At 39.8% G+C, this 20,956-nt stretch overlaps 3 protein-coding genes across 3 annotated transcripts; 2 read left to right on the forward strand and 1 right to left on the reverse strand.

The window, feature by feature from the left end:
- Window positions 1-39: 39 nt before the first annotated feature.
- Window positions 40-3,283, reverse strand: angptl6 (angiopoietin-like 6). Its single transcript, XM_044331862.1, has 6 exons — window positions 2,722-3,283; window positions 2,458-2,595; window positions 2,154-2,361; window positions 1,021-1,214; window positions 610-880; window positions 40-527 (listed from the first exon to the last, which is right to left on the reverse strand). Exons 1-6 carry the CDS (start codon window positions 3,190-3,192, stop codon window positions 343-345), a joined length of 1,467 nt encoding a protein of 488 aa, XP_044187797.1. The 5' UTR covers window positions 3,193-3,283; the 3' UTR covers window positions 40-342.
- A 4,100-nt stretch (window positions 3,284-7,383) lies between these two features.
- Window positions 7,384-14,883, forward strand: LOC122966986 (suppressor of SWI4 1 homolog). Its single transcript, XM_044331335.1, has 14 exons — window positions 7,384-7,608; window positions 7,897-8,067; window positions 8,702-8,803; window positions 8,894-8,944; window positions 9,142-9,312; window positions 9,524-9,600; window positions 10,041-10,148; window positions 10,295-10,418; window positions 10,507-10,585; window positions 10,800-10,929; window positions 11,015-11,175; window positions 11,262-11,691; window positions 13,376-13,415; window positions 13,733-14,883. The coding sequence occupies exons 1-14, from the start codon at window positions 7,594-7,596 to the stop codon at window positions 14,672-14,674; spliced, it is 2,601 nt and encodes an 866-aa protein (XP_044187270.1). The 5' UTR covers window positions 7,384-7,593; the 3' UTR covers window positions 14,675-14,883.
- Window positions 14,884-16,692: 1,809 nt separating this feature from the next.
- Window positions 16,693-19,975, forward strand: eif3g (eukaryotic translation initiation factor 3, subunit G). Its single transcript, XM_044332198.1, has 10 exons — window positions 16,693-16,820; window positions 16,911-16,957; window positions 17,681-17,769; window positions 18,385-18,444; window positions 18,554-18,658; window positions 18,777-18,972; window positions 19,083-19,193; window positions 19,318-19,454; window positions 19,681-19,787; window positions 19,877-19,975. The coding sequence occupies exons 1-10, from the start codon at window positions 16,798-16,800 to the stop codon at window positions 19,890-19,892; spliced, it is 891 nt and encodes a 296-aa protein (XP_044188133.1). The 5' UTR covers window positions 16,693-16,797; the 3' UTR covers window positions 19,893-19,975.
- The last annotated feature ends 981 nt before the right edge of the window (window positions 19,976-20,956 follow it).

The raw sequence follows: 20,956 nt of genomic DNA on the forward strand, positions 1-20,956 counted from the left end.
AGCCAGTTTGTGAGGAAACCATAGATAGTAGTATCATACAGGAAGAAATTTGGCTCAATTTTATTAAAAAGTACATTGAAAAACATCAATTTTGGCAGGAAATTTCAGCAATATACTGTAGTACAGACATGTCAACCACATGTTACTTAATCATCATCCAGTGATTCACAAATAATGTTGTTGACTTCTAGTCAATTTTATGAAACAAAGACACAGATTGGCTCAACACTGTACAGGATTAACACAAAAAAATATTCTTTGAGGATCTCTACATATGTCTGAAAATCATCTACAATAGTTTATAATTGTGTTTCTGTCTAACATGTCCATAATGCAACTATATTATGTGGGTTTGATCATCATGGAAACTCGTTTGAGAGAGTAGGAGCCTCCATGGAACTCTGCCCAGTAGACTCCATCCTGGTAGCGGCTGCGATAGTGTCCACCCCGATACCACACACCGTTCAGATTGGAGTGGGCGCACATGTGGTACCACCAGCCTCCTTTCTGGTAATGAGCACAGTTACCTGATGACACATCAGAAAGACAAGCTTATTGACAGGAAAAACATACAGAGAACTGTCAAACAGTACCAGGGGGAGAGTGGACCTGTGTAGCCATCCTTGTCCCGATCCAGAGTGGTGAAAGCCTTGTTGTTGTGCCATGAGAGGGAGTCCCCCGCGTTGCCGCTGTATTGTCCTAACCGCAGTCGATACCAGTCGCTCTCTGGTTCCAGGTGGAAGCTGTCATACTCAGCAAACACCTGCCGGCCCTGCCAGTCCTCCAGAGCCACCCGTAGCTTATATTGGGCTTGTTTAGTCAGCCAGTAAAGGTGTTCCAGGCCGAGCCAATACTCTCCATCTAAGTTCCCAAAGCCTTGCTGCAATACACCAACACACCAGTTTAATCTGATGGACAGTATTTATTTTATTTGCATCATTTTTTTAAATCTAGCTTTTAATACCAAAAGAATAATAAATCTCAGTGTGTTCTGCAGACTTTAAAGTCACATAAAATCACCTTATACTGCTCCCAAGTCCTGAAGAAGTTGACTGACCCATCCTGTCTCCTCTGGATGACTGTCCACCCTCCCTGAGCCCGACTCTGCTCACACCAGGCCTGCAGGAGTCTGTTGGCACTCTGAGGGCGGAGTAGATAGATTCCACTGGTGGTCTCTCCTGATTCCAGGACATGCTGGCAGTCCCGCCAAGGTCCTGGTGAGTTGGGAGAAAAGTATATGCAACCAAGTGAAAGCTTTGGAATGATGTTTACTTTAACGCCAGGAAGACCACAGATACGCAGCAACTCAAACTTATCTTTTTACGAGTGGAGATTTTTTTCCCCCCTCCAACACATGTTCAGTGCCTCATGTCACAGTGATAAGATGTTGAACAGAGGAATCTGCACAGAGACAATGTATACATAGAGGAAAGTCTCCCACACCAAGCGATAATGCCTAATTGTCATCCCAGACAAGCATTTGCAGTCACATTCAAAGCCCATACTCAGTCATATTCACACAGGCAAGATGTGGCAATGCAGCATCTTTCGAAGGCAAAACTTCAGCAACAATTGAAGTATATAGAACAACTTTATATGTACAGTATACAGTAAAGTTGTTCTATATACTACAAGTTTTGCTGGAGTTTTGACCTCTTCAAATTTTTTTTTCTTCTCCCTGCACCCTGGAAGTAGGCAAAGTTGTGCCAGAAAGCCCTACTCTGCTTCAGTGTCTTTCATCAGACCTTCCCGAAAGTGTTGAGTCACACACATGGTGGAGTCACCTTGGTTCTGCTGACTTGTTGGAAGGACTGCCCAAATCCTCTACTTTGTAATTTCAAACATTCCTCTTGTGCAAGAATACAGAAGTGGTGTCATAAAGCTCCAACAAATGCTGTGGTTCATACATGTGTGTTTACATGTGTGTATTCATTATGAAGTCCTCCCTGTTCTGACAGCTTCAAGATGTTGTTTGACGTTGTTTAGGCATTCCCAGAGAGATAGGCCTCCTACCAGTAGGTCACTGACTCCATCAGCGTCTGCTGCTTATCAAACCAGTTCAATAACTCTGGCAGAAGATTGATGCACATATACACACAGGTTTCCGTCTAATCAAGTACTTCAACCATAAGACATGCTTTACATTGATGTACCTGGAGTCTTTGTGACAGGGAAACTAATGAAAGGAGGCTCCGTAGGAGTGTTGGCTGTAGTGGAGGGGAGGGAATGAGCTCCCACAGTTTTTTCCCTCCGTGGTGGAGGAGCACTTTGGTCCCTTTGAACATCATTTGTCATTTCATTGGCTTCAGAGCTATAATTAGGATGCACATTAGACTGTCTTTTTGGTGGTTCAGTCGCCACCTGTCCAGAAAAAACAAAAAAACGAAACAGCTTTCTCAGTTCCTGTAAAACCTTAGAATAATTGTGCAACATGCAAACCACCCATTCATTTCATACCAGAGAGGACTGGGTGGAGTCCCTGCACTGACACTGCTTCTCCAGACGTGCAATAAACTGGTTCTGAGAGCTCATCATGGAGGTGAGGGCTCCGTATTTCTTCTCCAGCTCCCTGTAATTACTGGACACCTGCAGCGCCTAAGATGTTCCACCACCCGCAACAGACATAAGGATGTTTTTAACATTTTTATAACAGCTAAGATAAGATGCAATGTTGCTTTGACATGATTTAAACATCAACAAAGACTGAGGGTGTCTGCTCACCTGCGTTGTAGCATTCAGGAGGAGGCTCTCTACCCTTCGCTGCTCTGAGGCCTGGTCTTTCTTGTGCATGACTTCATGCAGCAGCTGGGCATAGAGCTGGGCAATGCGAGAATTCATGCTGTTACTTTCCTTGCGTAGGGCTCTTACCTCCATGGCAAGGGACCCCTCCTGCTCCAGTTGGCTCTGAAGCTTCTCCATTTGTTCCTGCTGTCGTTTGAGCTCTGTCCGCAGCGCTGCCACCTCGGAGTGGTTGGTAGTAGCAGACTGCGTGTTCAAACACAGCGCTCCAGACAGTTTTTGCTGTGGAACAATGAAGGTGTAGGAGCAACGGCCTGCTTTTGTATCTGAAGAACGTGATGAACGTTTCCCAGTGTTCTCGCCATGGGCTCCCTCCTTTCGCCCCCCAGCTTCTGGTATGTGCAGACAGAGTGCCAAGAAAAGAGTCAGACCTATTGTCAGCGTCTTCTCCATGAATCTGTTAAACCTCTGAGGACACCCTGGGGGGGTGGAGAAGAGGACATAATTAGAATTTCCACAGTAAAAACATACAATTAAAACCTGATCATCTTTGAGTGAAAATTAATCATGGAGAAACACGTCAGACACTCTGATATAAAGATGTCGATTTTGCATTCAAGGAAAACATTGTCTTCTGGGTGTTGACTGTTTATCACATGTTTCATTGCAAAGTGAAAGTAAGTACACACATCCCCCCCCCCCCCCCCCTCCAGCTGGAATTTATTGGCAGGTCAACACTGAAGGAACAACAGTCAACACAGACCAGCCAGAATCAATACACCTTCATCTCACAGTCAACTGAGTTCTTTAAGAGTCATCACCACATCCCACAACCACAACCACCGTCAATACCATAAACACATCCATCAAATATTGACATAACACACACACAAAAAAATCTTCTCTATGACTTTCTCAGTGAAACACCTGACTGGTATAAATGGAATATGTCTATACTTCAAACAATACTTGTTTCTGAATAAAACAATCAGTGTTTGGACAATTACACTATTCTTGGCTAAACAATATGTATTATAACTAGCTAATTAAGCCAGTACATTTCAGTCCACCTAAAAGTATATTACACTGACATAACTTGTGAGCGTCCAACTTACTTTAGCAGCTGAAAAGTGTTTTTAATGTCTTCGTTCTGATCCACTGCTGCTCCCAAGGCACAAAGGAAAATGCAAAATTGTGTGAAAAAAAAGGAAAAATGTGTAAAATTGAGACTATCGCATTTTTAAAATTACATGTTCAAGAGTCGTCCGTGGCACCATCAATTCTGAAGAGAAGATGAAGGCAGAGAAAGTCGGGTCACAAATAAATCTAAAGAGGAAACAGAATGACACCCAAGTAATATCAGCAGCTAGTCTGCCTCTTCTTCTCCAGAGGCCCTGTCCCGAGATCTCTAAAGAAGGAGACAACTAATTACAAACCATCCAAATGACGCCGCCTCCCTTCTTGTTGTTCAGCTGCATGCTCAGTGGGATGTCTCCTCCCTCTGTCCTCAACCTGCTATCCTGCCACAGACTCTATTTCATGAAGAGCTAGTGTGGTGTGTTTGTGGTGTTTGCAGTGGTAAACACTTTCATCTCATCATCGAAACATCTTTAGCCTCATTTATGGTTTCTGTCTTCCGGTTTGATGTTGACATGTCTTCCGTGTTAAATGGATTTGCTGCAATATAAGAAAGACAGTGTTTCTTTACAAAATGTTAATATTGTGATGTGTCCTTTTTACATAACTTTTGATTCTCTTTAGTTTTCTCTTACTGAAGTTTGACACACGTATAGAGCTGCAGCGATTAGTTGATTAATCGACTGACAGAAAATGAATCTTTTTTGATAATCGAATAATTGTTTTGGTCATTTTTTAAGCAAAAATGCCAAATATTCAGTGGTTGCAGTTTCACAAATGTGAGGATTTGAAGCTATTCTGTGTCATACATGATAGTAAATTAAATATATTTGGATTTTGGACTGTTGATCAGGCAAAAAAGGACATTTTAAGATATAAAGCTTTGAGCTTTAAGGAATTATAACAGGTATTTTTCTCTGATTTCTGGCATTTTATAGACAAAATGATCAATCAAAACAGATAATTGGCAGATTTATCGATAATGAAAATAATCATTGGTTGCAGCCCTACATGCAGGTTCTGCAAGTTCTCCATCAAAGTGCAGCAGTATCAGTGTAGCCTCAGTGACATACTGTTTGTTTAGCTGCATGTCTTCTGTTTGTGTATCTTTTGGTACATTTATTGTATCTGAGTGCATTGAGAGCCACTGGAAACTGGAGTCAAATTCCTTGTGTGTTCAGACGTAATCTCCCCACATCTGTTTCAACTTTTATTCGTTGTAATAATGTACACAGAGGGCCAAAAGTCTAAAGCCTTGCAACTTTCACAGTATAAACATCAGTGCAGTAGTGTTTTGCTGTATGTGATGTTGTGACAGGGGAAAAAATACCCATCTGAAGCATTAAACTCTGAGTTAAAATATTCTGTTTGGTTGTACTTATGGTCACACCCAAAAAGTATATCAAGTTTTAGGTGGGGTCAGATTGTGCAATCAGATAGCAATATGGGGAAAACCAATGCTATAACAGTTGTTTAGCATGTGCATATTACAACATATTCTATGGCCAGTAGTGGCTAGACCTGTAGAGCACTAACACTTCAACTATCAATATCAACCCATTCTTTTTTCATAACAGAATCACACAAGTCATAAACAGACCATGCACCTCGGGAATGACACCATTTAGATGCTGCACTGTGGGGGTCAGATTCTGATTTTGAAAGGGATTGTCAGGAAGTCAGTATCTTTAGTATTGCAGCGGTTATCCTTCTGTAATATCTAATATCTATAATGACAGAACTACAGACCTGTCGAAGAGCCTTCAATGCTGAGTGGATGTTTCATTTTTGAGTTAATTTTTGTGACTTTTCAAAAATCCACACTTTAAATTGTGTAATTTTTTTGTGATTTCACACCAGCTAGCAGTGTTGCCTCACTGACAGCTTTAGGAACAATAATTCTTTCAGTTATAGTTTTTCCTGTTTAAAAATGGTTTGGGGGTTTTTTGTTCCTGTTTTCTAGCTCTCTGTTGCCACTCCTGAACAAAGGTCCTCGTGACAACGCCCTTTCCCTCTGACTAACTAGATCTTGTAATTAGTCAAAAAAGTTAAAAGTCTTTATGGCTTTTCAAAATTTTAAATATTAAAGGTTCAACACTTTATAGAGGATAATATTTATAATCTAAAGTTTTGTTTTGTCCAATTGTAACAATATATTAGGTTTTTCACTTTTATCTGTTTATCTCTGTATTCATTTCCATCATGTTCTCATTTATGGAGCCTATTTTTTAATCACACTACACATTAACCTGAGACACAAGTAGAGCAGGTTACCACTGTTCCATCAGGCGTGCCTTCTTCCTTATGGCTAAGTGTGGATTCAACACATGTAGAAATGGAAGTATAGACTTGAGAATAGGTTTCTAATAATATATAGACTCGCAAATTAATAATTTAGAATAACAGACTTGGCTTACTTAGCAGTTTGCACAAACACTGGAACTGAGGTATTTATTGACCAACAGTTGGGCACAGTCAGCGCATGTAGCATTGCAGATGTATTTACCCCTCAGTGAGGTTAGATTATAGATATTCACTGACTGTATTATCTTTGGCGGTATAAATAAGTTTTACCTGAGGTGTAAAACTGCCTTCTTTGAAACTACTACAAGATTAAGGTTAAACTTCTGTACAGTGTAATTAGAATCATGTGTGTTTGCTGCTATCCAGTGTTCACAATGAGGACCTAAAGAATACATTAAATCCGTCAAACTCATTACAATATGACAGCATATTAACATTCCAGTTAATTCTGATCGTTGATTGTTTTCTGGTGGTCACAGTTACAGTGTGAAACTCCATGTTCCTCAGTGGGACTAATACAGATATCAAAACATATTAGAGTAATTCCAAAAAAGGACCGAGGCAGCATAGATATTAATAGTCATTATTAGTGTTCTTTATACTTTTTTCTTTGTTCAAAAAACATGCAAGAACTTAAAACAATTTTAAATAAATAAAAGCATGATAACGTAGGCACATAAAACACGTCTAGTAATAAAAGTATTTAGAGTGACTGTGTTGAGGTCTAAGTTGGTGTTCAGGTGAGTTTTTTAAATGTTCCTACAGACGAGGCCTGTCTTCAGTTTTCAAGAAGCTGGATCCAGTATTAGGCAGCTTCATAACTAAAAGCTGCTTCCCCATGCTTAGTGTTAACCTGAGGGACAACTTATAGACCAGTCCCTGATCATCTGAGGATTCATGTGGAATTAGCTTCTGAGAAATACATTTAGGGCCCAAGGCAGTTTTTAGTAGAGTAGGTTAAGTAGTACAGTTGTCCTAATTTTAACACAAATTAAGTTGTTTTCATACAAAAGCTGTTAAAACAAATCACGCAAACGGTTATTATACTGCTAATTTTTGTTTGTGCACTATTGGCGACTGACATCATATCAAAGAACCAAAAGTAAACGTCATTTACTTTTGAAATATGTGCAAATCACTATGAGTATCAGCTCCTACACACCCGGGTAACTTTTGCTAGGAACCTCTATATCCAGAGCTGTGAGAGGACACGAACACATTAGCGTGTGACACAAAGTGGAACAACCATGCGGATGGCGTCATTTTGACTTCGCAGTCGAGTTGGTGAAATTGTTATAGGTTACTTTTAGCGGACATAATGAATTTAACGTTTCTTGACAGTATTAGTACAGTAGTTAAAGCATTAGTGTCACTTTTTTGACCTGATTCACAAGCTGTACATCTCGCTGAATAATGGGGAAATCAAAGGTAAGTGTCGCCACGTGCTAGCCGATTAGCCTGGTGTGAACTTAGCAGTAAATTACAAGAGGTTATGTGTGTAATAAATCTATTTTATACATGCATATTAAACGAGAAAGCCAGTGTTGAGCCGCAGATGGTGGCGACTTTGATAACGGTGATTGTCAAAGCGTAACCGTAACGTGATTTTATATCGTGATTTCGTTCAAATGATTAAAGAATCTCGCTCAACAATCAATCCAATGTCAGTTTAACATTTGTCTCATGAAACCTAATGTGTGGATCTTGTGCTTTCAGACCAAGAACCAGAAGAAATCCCGAGCAACAGCCAACCATGTGGCCGAGGAGACATACGGAGCTGTTCCCCACTCCTTCGTGTTTCATCGTGGTCAGGTCGGCAAAAACGTGGGTCAGCTCATCCTGGATGTACGGAGAGTTATGGAGCCCTACACCGCAGAGACTCTCAAGGTTTGTCTCTCTGTGAAAGCTCAACCAGCCGCCTTCAGCATGTGCTGTGATTTATTTTACTGTTGCAAATACAGAGTCCACCTTGCTTTATTTTAAAGGACCAGTTCGTAGGATTTATTGGCATCTAGCAGGGAGGCTGCAGATTGCAACCAACTGAATATGTCTCCCCTTCCAAGTTTGTAGGAGAACATATGGTCGCTGTGAAACTCAAGAATATAGCAAAAGGCCCTCTCTAGAGCCAGTGTTTGGTTTGTCCGTTCTGGGCTACTGCAGAAACATGGCAGTCTCCGCGGAAGAGGACCCATTCCCTATGTAGACATAAAGGTCGCATTCTTAGCCAAAGAAAACATAATGATTCTTAGTTTCAGGTGATTATACACTAATAAAAACATACTTATAAATATTATACTCCATTTCTGCTAAGTCTGTTCCACTAGATGTCACTAAATTCTGCACACTGCACCTTTAAGGGGAAAGTTTGATATGTGGAAGTTCACTCAACATGGGCTGAATATTACTTTTAGTAAATGATCAACATTTTCTTGAGATATCTTTTAAGATGAAAAGCATCTTTATCTTGTCGTGCCGTTTCATTCTCATTATATCTGAAGTGTTTGTGTGTTTTCTGTACCAGGTCAGAAAAAAGAACGTGTTGAAAGACTTTGTGGCAATAGCAGGACCACTGGGAGTGACGCACTTCATGATCTTCAGCAAGACGCCCAGCAGTATCAACATGGTGAGATCGTGTTTGACCATAAGCAAACAGTTCTTGTTGATGTTAATCTTGTACCTCTATCATCTAACAACACATTCATTGTTCTTTCAGAGACTTGCTCGACTCCCCAAAGGCCCCATGCTTCATTTCAGAGTGCTCAAGGTAAACATCTGAACTCATGAATAAACCACAAGTGCAATAGGTAGATGGGTGCAAGTGATGACATTTTAATACCTGATTGTTAGGTGATGTATTTTCAAAGTAAACGCACTGATGTGCCCAAACCTCTAAAGTCATTTTTATCTTTAAAGTTTTTTCCATTTTTATAAAGTCTCAACTTTTTCTTTTTTTTTTTCCAGTATTCTCTCGTCAAAGATGTTGTTTCATCGCTGAAGAAGCACAGGATGCACGAGCAGCAGTTCACACGTCATCCGCTCCTCATCCTCAATAACTTTGGATCTGATGGCATGCAGGTCAAGCTGATGGCCACCATGTTTCAAAACATGTTTCCCTCCATTAATGTGCACAAGGTATGCTCCATCAGTGAAACATTTGCATTATTGTCACATTGAAAGACTCAAAGGTTTAGGTGAAAGTGATGAAAGTATAGTCTTCTGAGTTCATCTCTGAAGATATGTCAAAAAGTAAACGCTTTCTGATTTCTCAATCCTCGCGTCATTCAGCATGACCGAAGTCAAACTTTGAGTTCTTGTGAGAAATGAAAATATTGTTGTTTTCCAGGTGAGCCTCAACAACATCAAGCGGTGCGTGCTGTTGAATTACAACCCGACATCGCAGGAAATAGAATTTCGACATTAGTAAGTAAAACAGTTTGTCATAAACATTAAGATTGTTATATTCAGTCTTTGCATGTGGCTTATAAACTAGATAGCTGGGTGTTAAACCACACTGATGAGATTGATTCAAACTTAAATATTTGTGTGAAATTTCTTGTTGTCTACAAATGTTAGTATCATGACAAGGCAGTTTGTAACGGAAAAACAAAACTATTCAAGTGGCAAACTGTCCATCAGATTGGAGAGACAGATGTTCAGGCCTTATCAACAGATGTAACTTTCAGTGAAACATTCTTGTGATATGATGGTCGGGGCTCAAATGATGACAGATTGTAACTTGACTGTTCAGTGATGCATGTTCAAAGTAAACGCACTGACGGGCCCCCAGTAAACAACCAGATGTGTGTATTTATTGACGACACGCCACACTGACCCGTACGATCAACGTTGTCGACTTGCAGCAGCCTGAAGGTGGTCCCTGTGGGTATGAGCCGCGGAGTCAAGAAGCTGATGCAGGAGAAGTTCCCCAACATGAGCAAGTTTGAGGATATCAGTGAGCTGCTGATGAAGTAAGGTTCTTGTGAAGGTACAATTCTACAAATTCAAAGGGTGCTTAGTTTTATAGCCAATCTGTAGCTGCTGTTCTAACACATGCAGAACTGGTGATCTAGTATTCGTAGCTGAACTATTTTGTACTCTTCCCAACAACTTTCAGGGGGGCAAACCTTTCAGAAAGTGAAGCAGAACAAGATGGGGAGCACAACATCACTGAGCTGCCTCAGGTCTACTCTGGCCGAGGCAACATGGCGTCCCAACAGAGTGCTGTCCGTTTGACCGAGGTAAGTATGCAGACTCATTTTTTTTAAAAACAATATGTCGACGATGCTTGGACAGCAGCTGAATTGTAGCTCTGTGTGTTGTCCTCAGATTGGTCCTCGCATGACTCTGCAGCTGATGAAGATAGAAGAAGGCATGGGAGAGGGGAATGTCCTCTATCACTCTATCAGTAAGTGCACCCCACCGCATTTTATTATCATTTATTCATCTTTTCGCTTGATGTTAAGGTGTACATGATGAAAAAATGAGTATGAATTCCATGATTCCTCTCTAAAAGTAAACGCTTACTGATGCATCTAAAGATTACTTTGTTTTACGTGGACATGGTGCAAAACTGTCCTTTTTTTTTAAAAAAAAAAGTGATTTTTGTTCTATGTTTACAGCCTCCAAGACAGAGGAGGAAATCCAGGCGATCCTGAACAGAAAGGAGGCCCAGCTGAAAGAGAAGGAGGATCGCCGGAAAAAGCAAGAGCAGAACGTCGCTCAGAAGAAAGAGAAACGAGAAGAGAACAAGTAAGTTTGCCTTTTAGATATCGTGACCCTCTTGACACATCCTTTTTTTCATTTGGTCTAATTGTAAAACACTTTATCTTAACAGGAAAAAGAGCCTGGAAGGTATCAAGAGGAAGCGTGAGGCTGAGGCTGAAGAGGACAGTGAAGTGGAGGATCCTGGGATGCAGGACGATCAGGCAAACGCTGTTGAATCTGATGATGAGGCGGAGTACTACAGACAGGCTGTAGGAGAGGAGCCAGATGAAGGTGAATATAACTACTGTATTATAAACCTTTAAATCTGGGGCCTTGTTTTGAATTCATTGATTGACCAAACACTGTTTTTCGTGCAGATATGTTCCCTGGGGCCAAGAGGAGACGAGGCCCAGCAAAGTCTCAGGCGCCTGCCAAGAAGAGGAAGCAGTCCCCTGGTAAATCATCAAGAGAAGACAGAGGTGCTAAATCACCAAAGAGAGGTAGTCCAGGAGGACAGCACAGAGACAAAATGGGAAAAGATCAACAAAGAAAAGGATGGAAGAAGTCCGGGGACAGGGAGAAACCATTTGGAAAGAAGATGAATCCCAGAGGCAAGGCGTTCGGAGCAAAGAAACCTGGCGATAGGGAAAATAAATTCGGTGGGAAGAAGAAATTTGAAGGGAACAAAACATTCGGTGGAAAGAAAAATAAAGACTTCAAATCTAAGGGTCAGAAAGGCAAACCGGGCTTCAAGAAGAAAGGCGCAGGAGCAAAGCAAGGCTTCAAACAGAGGAAGGGAAAAGGCTGAACGCTCGACTCTTCTTTGTGGACTCAGACATTGAATGCATTACTGTGCTGGAGCACCAGATGGCAGCAAGAATGTGTCATCAGTTCTTCAGGCTGTGAAGCTTGAGAAGGCCTCAGCAATGACTGATGGTTGTTTATTGCTGAAAATCAGCAGAGGGAGGGAAGAGACTCAACGCGCTATATTTTCACACTGTATGAATTCATTTTGAAAATGTTTGTTTAATAAATAAACCAATCTTTGCAACTCAGTGGGTGAATTTCTTCATGTTGGCTAACAGGTGTAGTTCTGCAGAGCTGTTGGAAAATCTTCAGGATGTGGGCTGACAGTCTAACGTGTTTTATTCTTGAATTCCTGCCAGATAATTAAACATAGAAAGCCTTGATGCTATCACACTTCAGTGCTACACATCAGGAGTAAATTGCACAAACTCTGTTTTCTTGGTTCTTTGACAATTTTCTATAAACATGTTTTTGTCAAACCCAATCTCAAAAATCTGCTTTAATCAAATGGCTAAATAATGGGGTGCTAAGATAACACATGCTCATTGGTTCCCTGAGTTCATGTAGATGAGAAAGGGAGGATTCAGACACTTATCTTTAGAATTTAAAGAATTTGGCCAACAGGTATGATTCTCACTCCACCCACTGGTCAACCAGTTCAATTGAGTTGGGAACCGTCTCAAACCAAAAGGATTATTCGGCCGCACCCGTGGCATTTGACTTTTACTTGCTGATGCTCCTGAGCTGTTCTCTACCAGTATTTTTGGAAGGATTGAGTTGTAAGTAGCTGTTGATAATACATATATAAACATCATCTCAAACATAATTATAAAATGGTTTGATCAAAATTTTAATGTAATTCTGCCAGTTGCAGTAACTACACTAAAGGGTTACATGGATTTTAAATGTATTTTGAGTGTAAACTTGTCTGATATTTACTGAACAATTACATTTACAGGATAGTACTAACTTTGCCTTTTTCCCCACATTCAAACAAATACTTAGTTTCAGTTCAGTTTTTTAGTTTTTATTTTTACTTCTGTGACATGCAATACATCTTCCACTAATGTATATACAGAAGCATGTGGAGAAAGAAAAGAAACACAAACAAAATGCCGGAAACACAGAAATGAGTTGAAAATAGCATCCAGCTGGAAGCTCAAAGGATGCAACTGCAGAACAAAGATATGAAGATATTTTTTCAGACTATTAGAGTACATAATAGCCGAATTGTCTTTACGTGAATCAAAAATATTAGGAACACCATTGCAACACGGCTCTTTATATCTTCGTGTGACCAGGGTAGAATATCAGATCACCGCGGTTCTTTCTGACACATTTATCTTTTAAATGAGACGGAGTCTTACACTGGAGCTTTGAGATATAAGACAGTACTTTCTGATAAAGCTGCAGTAGATGCCGTCCTGATATGATCTGTAATATATGAACTCTTGCTGAATCGCTTAATCAGTTCTATGACGAACACTAAAACTGCTATTGGCTGTTTATTTTGCAAACACATAGCATGAGGTGGCATCATAGTTTTCCTTCTTCAAATTGCGAAATGTATGCTGAGAATAAGAGGAAGTGGCTCTCAGGTTTGTCTAAGTCCTCCACTTCACGCACACATTTCTCGGCTGAGATATTAATAACTATGTGTGTGCTTAACACCCTTTCTTCACAGTTATAACGCAGCAGTTCGAGCACTGCGAATCCAGCTTTCGGTAAGTGTTCACATTTTTATTTCCTAAAGCTTTCCAAATAATTAACTGAGTTTCTTTTTTTTTTTTTTTTTTAAATTGTGACGTTTTCTAACGGTTAACATTTTACTCATACTATAATTCCAAAATAAAATCAAACTACTTTACTGTAGGCTTCCTAGTGTGTCATAATCAACTCCAAATTGTACTTAACTTTGTGTCATAGATCAACGTTGATGTGGATTCACACAAATGATGGAATTAAATCAGTTAACATACTTCCATTTGCAGATATTGGATGGTACAAAGAGAGTGAAGGCAGCTCGACAATAAAATAACCTTCAGCTCAAAGCAAGATGAATTTCTCTGAATGCGAGAAGTTTCAAATTGCCCTGCTGCCCTCAGTGTATGGCATTGAGTTCATTGTAGCCCTGGCAGGAAACCTCTTTGCCTTGTGGCTGCTAGTGGTCAAAGAAAGAAGGAACTGGCACACTGGTGTTGTCCTGTCCTGTAACCTCGCCATCAGTGACCTGCTGTATGTCCTGACCCTGCCTTTGCTGATCATCTACTACTCACTGGGGAAGCACTGGATGTTTGGTAATGCTGTGTGTAAAACCGAGAGGTTTCTCTTCACATGCAACCTATATGTGAGCATCTTTTTCATCATGGCGATAAGTGTGAACCGCTGCGTGGCCCTGGCGTGTCCCTTCTTTACCAGAACCTATGTAGAGCCTGCCCACGCCAAGGCCATCAGTGTCATCATTTGGATCACTGTAGGAGTCATTTCCTGCCCTGTGCTGAAATTTGCCTCAGTTTGCCAAAATGGCAACAAGACTATGTGTGTGTCCTTCTGTGGTCATCTTCCCGGCGACGATCACCCTCACTTCACTTACAAAATATTTCTAGCTGTGTTTGGGTGTCTAGTTCCCTTCTTGGTTACTTTCACTTCTTACTGTGTAGTTATTTGGGTGGTGTGGAAAAATGTCAGCATAACCACACTAGAGAAACGCAAGGTAGCCTTGTTAGTCATATCAGTACTTGTCCTGTATGCTGTTTCTTTTGTGCCTTACCATGTCTTTCAGATCTATCACTTCTATGTGAAACACCAGGACCCTAAGAAAGCTATCTGTTGGCTCTACGATATGTACCAAGTGTCTAAAGGACTGGCAAGTCTGAACATGTGTATTCATCCAATCCTTTACATGGCTGTGTTTGACAGTATCAGAGTGGCTTGTTGTGGGAATAGCTCTGAGGACAACAAAAGAGAAGTTATAAGAAAGTAGAAATTTCTGTGATGATTATTTCATGCTGTAAAATTCAAGCAAATTTAATCTTGACACGTGAATTTTCTCTTGCTCATATTTCTTGCTTTATTTCTTTTATTGCCAAAAGTTACTGATCTGTATAATTGACTTTGAAACATAATCTGTAATAGAGATCATGTAATAAACCTTGTAAATACATTTAATAAACCTCCTTGTTGCTGCAAAAAGACTTTAAATGCCTCATCTTTACTTTATCCACTTCCTGTCTGACCTAATCTGCACCATATCGGCAAGAAAAGTAGCCTCCTTCCAGTGGCTGAGGCTGGAGAATTGCTACTCTACAGTATATCCAGTGACCAAGTTTTGAAAAAGTATCCATAAATAATCCATTATAATCCAAAATCCATACAAGTATAGATGGTTTATAATCGCACTGCAGAGGAATCCTCACTGTTACAAAATCATATAATTTAGTTTTGTCTGTAACTGCACAAACATAAAATTACACATTGAGGATTCTAGCCATTGCTCTCTGAGGAGGTGATTTCCATCTTTTTTTGATCATGTGACCCCTTTAATGAAGCAATGTTGACTTATGACCTCTTAATCATAGGTCATGCGTGGGCATGAGCAGCTCTCAAATGTATTTTTTTTATTTATTTGAAAGATTTTAAAAGGCCTAAAGGATTAAATGAGTCAGTAATTCACGAGAAAAAAAAGCCTGATTTGTGTCACAGAGATGTGACCCCTCAGATGTCAAGGTTTAGTTTAGTTTAGTTTATTAGGATCCCCATTAGCCATTACATTAGGCAACAGCTACTCTTCCTGGGGTCCACATTGAACACAAAATACATACAATACAAATCAAGATAAAATGAAAAGAAAATAACAATGGACACTTTTTAAATTCATAAAGAAAAAAAAATACAAAAAACGTAGGTAAAATGGTAAAGAAGATAAAACAAAAAAAAATGCCATCTCTGATTAGACAATAGAGAGGCTAGCTTGTGGATGACACCATAGTCATGACACTACAGGTGATAGAGGCTAGATAGTCTCTAGCGCATTGTACAATAATCTTATTATAATACTATGATGATACATAGCATAATACTAATCAATATAATATAGTTTATCTACACTGATCTGTATCAACCATTCTTTGTAATTTACTGAAAATTATTAAGATGGAACTTAAGCTGTTTTTTTTTTTTTTTGTTTGTTTTTTTTTAAATTGCATTCTGCCCTTAATTTCTATGCATGCGGGAAGTAAGGAGATCCATCTTGACGTATCTCTGTACATAATTATTTCCTTCATTGCGTTAGATTTAGTCATATGCACTGTAAAAAGCTCCATTATCAACGGCCTGGTAGGATAGTTATGTCTATTACGAGTATAATGAAGTAAGGTTGGGAAACACTGCTCCAGTGTAGGACGACTCTTTCCCCTCTCACCTCTGCAATATCGGGCATTTTCCTCATAAAATAAAGCAAAAATATAATTAACAATTTATACTCACGTTCTCATCTATGAAATGTTGTTTAAAACTCAGCATAAAAAATGCAGGACTCCCGAGTAAGTTAGACAACTAGAAGTTGATTTGAATTGCGAAGATATGTTAAAGCTCATTTTTGTTGTCATTTTCAGCCGTAACTGTAACGTTTAAAGATATATATAGTTAAACACAGTGGTCCGACCTATCAGGCGTTTCTTCTGTTCTTATTTTATGTACTGTGTTGCTTTGCTGGTGTTTTTGATAAACCAGACCTACCCAACAGCGACATCTGGTGGCTGCTTTTGTCATAGTGGGAACCGCCTTATCACTGCTATATTCATTCATACTTAGTTATGCTTACTTTTAATTGCTTTAATTTAATTGCTCACTGCTTATACTTACTTAAACTTATTTATATACGCTTCTTTGTTTACTTCTTTACTTGCTTAAACTTGTTCATCTTTTCTCCGCGCCGTTAAATTGTATTTACGTGACGAAGGGGGTTTCTACCCGGAAGTTATCGTAAACAAACATTGTGATTGGTTCTATACTTTCATCGCGACGTTGACGTCGCGGAAGTGTGTGTAGCGGCTCGGCTCTCACCGCTCCGTTCTTTGCGGTCCTGAAGCTAAGCTAGCTGAGAGGATGCCGTCGATTGAATACGACGAGTGAGTGTTTTTTATAAACATCTAATTATACCTGCTCACATTGGAGGCGTTTTATAGATCTAATATTGCATTTTAATCTCTCCCCCCTAGCTCCAAGCCCAGCTGGGCCGACCAAGTCGAGGAGGAAGGAGATGAAGGTAAAGAGCTAGTTAGCTAATGTTAGCATGTCTCTTGTAGGCTAGGCGGCTTTCATATCCACGTGGTTGTCCGGCGCATTTCTCGAGCTAAACATATACATATCTGTGATGTTTTGGATATCTAACCTTTTAATGTAGCGAGACATACGTCTGACTGGTTGACATGAATGGACTATGTATTGATCAAACACTATATCGACATATGCTTTGGCCTGTGGGCAGTGACGTAAGCAGTAGCATTCACCAGAAAGACAGTACAGCTTGCAAGCTTAGCAAGGTAGTTTAGTATGTTAATAGTTAGAATTCAATGCAGTTAACGTACGACAAACTATAAATAATTGTGACCAATGCTGAAATGTTTCACTTCACCAATGCACACAGTTTAATTCAGGTGTCAAGTGAGTCCTGGACCAAGTCAAAACTGGAGATGTGATGGAAAGGTGGTGACAGCATAGAGTAGTAAAGTGTTCATGCCCAAAAGGAACTATTATAACCATCAATGTGTAACTATGAAAAGTGTCCTTGGTGGAAAAGGTTTAAGAAAAAAGAAACAATTTTCATCTTTGGTCTAAGGCCGTTTGTTCATTTTCTATTGGATCGGAAAAAAAACAAAAGCCCCCACAAAGGAGGCAGGAAAGAGTTTCTTTACCTTACTGTCTTCTGTCGTTAAATCTAATTTGACTGAATGAACTGAATATAATTTATTTTATATTCTTCTGGCAGGCACACTACCACCCCCCAAGGAAACTATCAAAGGAAATATAAAAACCATCACAGAATACAAAATAGACGATGATGGGAAGAAGTTCAAGGTAATTTTTGAGTCTTATTAAAGTAAATGTTGCATCTGTTAAGATTGTTCACAGTGCTTTCACCTGCAGGTTTGTATAGGGCTCCATCCCATGAGTGCAGCTGCGGTGGCAGCTTGTATAAAGGTGTAGAAATAATCTTGGCTTTCAGAGTACATTCATCCATGCTATGAGACTAACATTGTGGTACAGAGACATCTATTAGTTCATCTTTTGAACATCTGGACTTTAATAGTTAACCTCATACTTCATGCAGTTTTTTTTTTTTGGTTTTCTCTGTTTATTTACTTTATTCTAAGTATTGTAATTATCTATAAACTTTTGTTTTTGGCTTATAAAACTACAAAAGCAACAGATTTAGTCATTAATGGATCTGTATATAATAGTTTCTCCACCACTCTTGAAGTTAATTTTGGTCGCTAACCTAAACTACTAAAAAGCCTCTTTAGGTCAAAAACGTTGAATAGACTGTATGTCTCGTGGGATTTCTACATATGTATTAATACCACTGTTGTTTGTCAATGGCACAAATGTTTGGCCATTTTGACAATAATAAATAAAAAATGCTGCTGTGACATAAAAATGAGTTTGCATATGTTTTCTATTTTTTTTTTCTAGATTGTCCGGACCTTCAAGATTGAGACAAGAAAAGCCTCCAAAGCTGTCGCCAGGAGAAAGGTCTGTTTTTAAATCAAATCTAACTGTAGCTGCATTCATTTGGAAATGAACAAGTAGAAGACTTTGGATAAAGTCAGGTGTCATGTAATGTATTGCTCTCTTATTTCAGAACTGGAAGAAGTTCGGCAACTCTGAGTTTGATGCACCTGGTCCTAATGTTGCCACCACCACAGTCAGCGACGATGTCTTCATGACTTTCATTTCCAGCAAAGAGGTGAACTTCACTTTTTTTCTGCTGCTGTACATGATGTGTAGCAATAAACATAATGCCTGCAAACATCCTTTAACAGTGGTATCTGTAATTAATGAGTACCTCGTCTTACCTCTTGCAGGACTTGAACGCCCAAGACCAGGATGAGGATCCTATGAACAAACTGAAAGGACAGAAGATTGTGTCTTGTCGTATTTGCAAAGGCGACCATTGGACCACCCGCTGTCCGTACAAGGACACTCTGGGCCCCATGCAGAAGGAGCTGGCTGAACAGCTTGGGCTTTCCACTGGAGACAAGGACAAGCCTGCTGGCTCTGGTATCATCAGCACACAATTCACACCATCAGATTTTGTTAGACTTGGTGGTTGGATGTTGGATGTTCTAAATTTTCATGACTGATGGCCTGCTTTTCTTCTCTTTCACCAGCGGAACCAGAGCCTGCACAGCCTGCGCAGAGCAAGACTGGCAAGTATGTGCCTCCGAGCCTGAGGGACGGAGGCACGCGAAGAGGGGAGTCCATGCAGCCTAACCGCAGAGGTGGGTTTAAGTTGCTGTGCCTGCTAGCTCTGTGCATCCATGCTGTACTGGAGTCACTGTGCAGCAGCAAGATTGCTCAGTGAAATCTGTAATGTAAACAACTGTGTGTGCTTGCACCTGACAGCCGATGACAATGCTACCATCCGTGTGACCAATCTGTCTGAGGACACCCGTGAGACAGACTTGCAGGAGCTCTTCAGACCATTTGGCTCCATCTCAAGGATCTATCTGGCCAAGGACAAGAACACTGGACAGTCAAAGGTCAGTGCTCATGTTGAGAATGCTTCAGTGATATTAAATGCAGCGTTTTGATACATTTGTCTCAGAAAAACAAGTTACAAAGACCTGAACACTTGAGGAATTGATCATTTTCAATTCTTAGACCAGAGAAAAAAAGTGCAGATGTTATGTTGACTGTATTTTTGGGGTTACACAACTGCTTTTGTATCTTTTTAAAAGTAAAAACTCCTCACTTTGTTTCCTGCAGGGCTTTGCCTTTATCAGTTTCCACCGTCGGGAAGATGCAGCCCGAGCCATTGCAGGAGTGTCAGGATTTGGATATGATCATCTTATTCTCAATGTTGAATGGGCCAAGTAAGTACCAGTAATCATCAGTTTTGTCAATTAAATGTAAAAGCCTGCTATTCATTCTTGCTGCTAACCTTTTTTACATCTCTTTGCAGACCGTCTAACAACTGAGGAAACTACCAGAATATTCCAGCAGGATGCCAGATTTTATTATGGTAAAATATGGCTGTTACCTAAATAAAGACTTGTCACGATTTACTTGTCATTGTTTTCTCTCTAGTTTGCACAACTTTCATATTTCCAGGTAACTTTTATTCTGACTTGAAATTAAAACTGTGAAGTCCTATTAAGATTTGAATGTCAATTGAGACGAGATAAAAGGTGGAAGGCTCCATGAAGAGATGTAAATTTAATGTGGGGCACATTGAATTCTGATCACTCAAGCTACACCTGGATAAAGTCAAGGATGTATGCATGTATTAAACCTCCTGAAGAATACCTTCTTGGTGGTGAGGTGAGACCTCTGCACATTTCATATGTACATCATGAGTGAGCTTCATTCTCATTTTTCTTGATATTCAACAGAGACACTGTTTGGCTTGTCCAGTTATTGAAATACATGACAAGGTACTTCATAACATTTGATGCAAAATCTTTTAAATTCAACATTAACAGAAGGCAGTGTTTCTTACTGATTGCATTGACATTGCCCAGGATTGCCTAATACAACCAGAGATATTTAAGGAGATGCTACCTTTGTATTCTCACCAAGTGGACAAAACTCGACTTTATCATACCCCTGCTTGGTGTTCTGCAGTAGTTGCCATTTCCCACAAAAAAAGTTAATCAGTGAGAAGCTACTTTTAAGCGGTCACTCCACATGCAGGTGTAAGCTGCAGCTTTCCTTAACTAGATTTAGATAACATGGATATTAGATTATAGGTCTGATATTGGCTAAAATTCTTTACTTAACCCTTGTGATGGACGGATGAAGTCGTCTTTAAACTCCACAAGCACATTAACATCTGGTGGTTTGCAAAACCAGCAGCCCTCCAAGTCTGAGGCTGAAGCACTACAACACTTCAGATGTTTAAGTTTCAACCTCTTATGTGTGCAATAAAAGTCAAAGAAGTATGTTATGTAAATCAGTAATACTTTTGATTGTAAATGCATATATTATTGTGCAATATGCAACAGTAAAATAATGGTGTCCCAAAAAGCCGACAAACATTTTC

The sequence above is a fragment of the Thunnus albacares genome, chromosome 17, assembly GCF_914725855.1.
Source record: "Thunnus albacares chromosome 17, fThuAlb1.1, whole genome shotgun sequence".
NCBI lineage: Eukaryota > Metazoa > Chordata > Actinopteri > Scombriformes > Scombridae > Thunnus > Thunnus albacares.

Bases quoted from the DNA above. Each gene is read 5' to 3' on its own strand.
- angptl6 (XM_044331862.1), bottom strand. From the start codon at position 3,192: ATGGAGAAGACGCTGACAATAGGTCTGACTCTTTTCTTGGCACTCTGT. The intron at 2,596-2,721 runs GTGAGCAGACAC...GGAACATCTTAG, and splicing joins TCCTGAATGCTACAACGCAG to GCGCTGCAGGTGTCCAGTAA. The intron at 2,362-2,457 runs GTATGAAATGAA...TTTTCTGGACAG, and splicing joins ACTCCACCCAGTCCTCTCTG to GTGGCGACTGAACCACCAAA.
- LOC122966986 (XM_044331335.1), top strand. The intron at 10,586-10,799 runs GTAAGTGCACCC...CTATGTTTACAG, and splicing joins TGTCCTCTATCACTCTATCA to CCTCCAAGACAGAGGAGGAA. The intron at 11,692-13,375 runs AACGCTCGACTC...CTTTCTTCACAG, and splicing joins CAGAGGAAGGGAAAAGGCTG to TTATAACGCAGCAGTTCGAG.
- eif3g (XM_044332198.1), top strand. From the start codon at position 16,798: ATGCCGTCGATTGAATACGACGA. The intron at 18,445-18,553 runs GTCTGTTTTTAA...CTCTTATTTCAG, and splicing joins AAGCTGTCGCCAGGAGAAAG to AACTGGAAGAAGTTCGGCAA. The intron at 19,194-19,317 runs GTGGGTTTAAGT...TGCACCTGACAG, and splicing joins CATGCAGCCTAACCGCAGAG to CCGATGACAATGCTACCATC.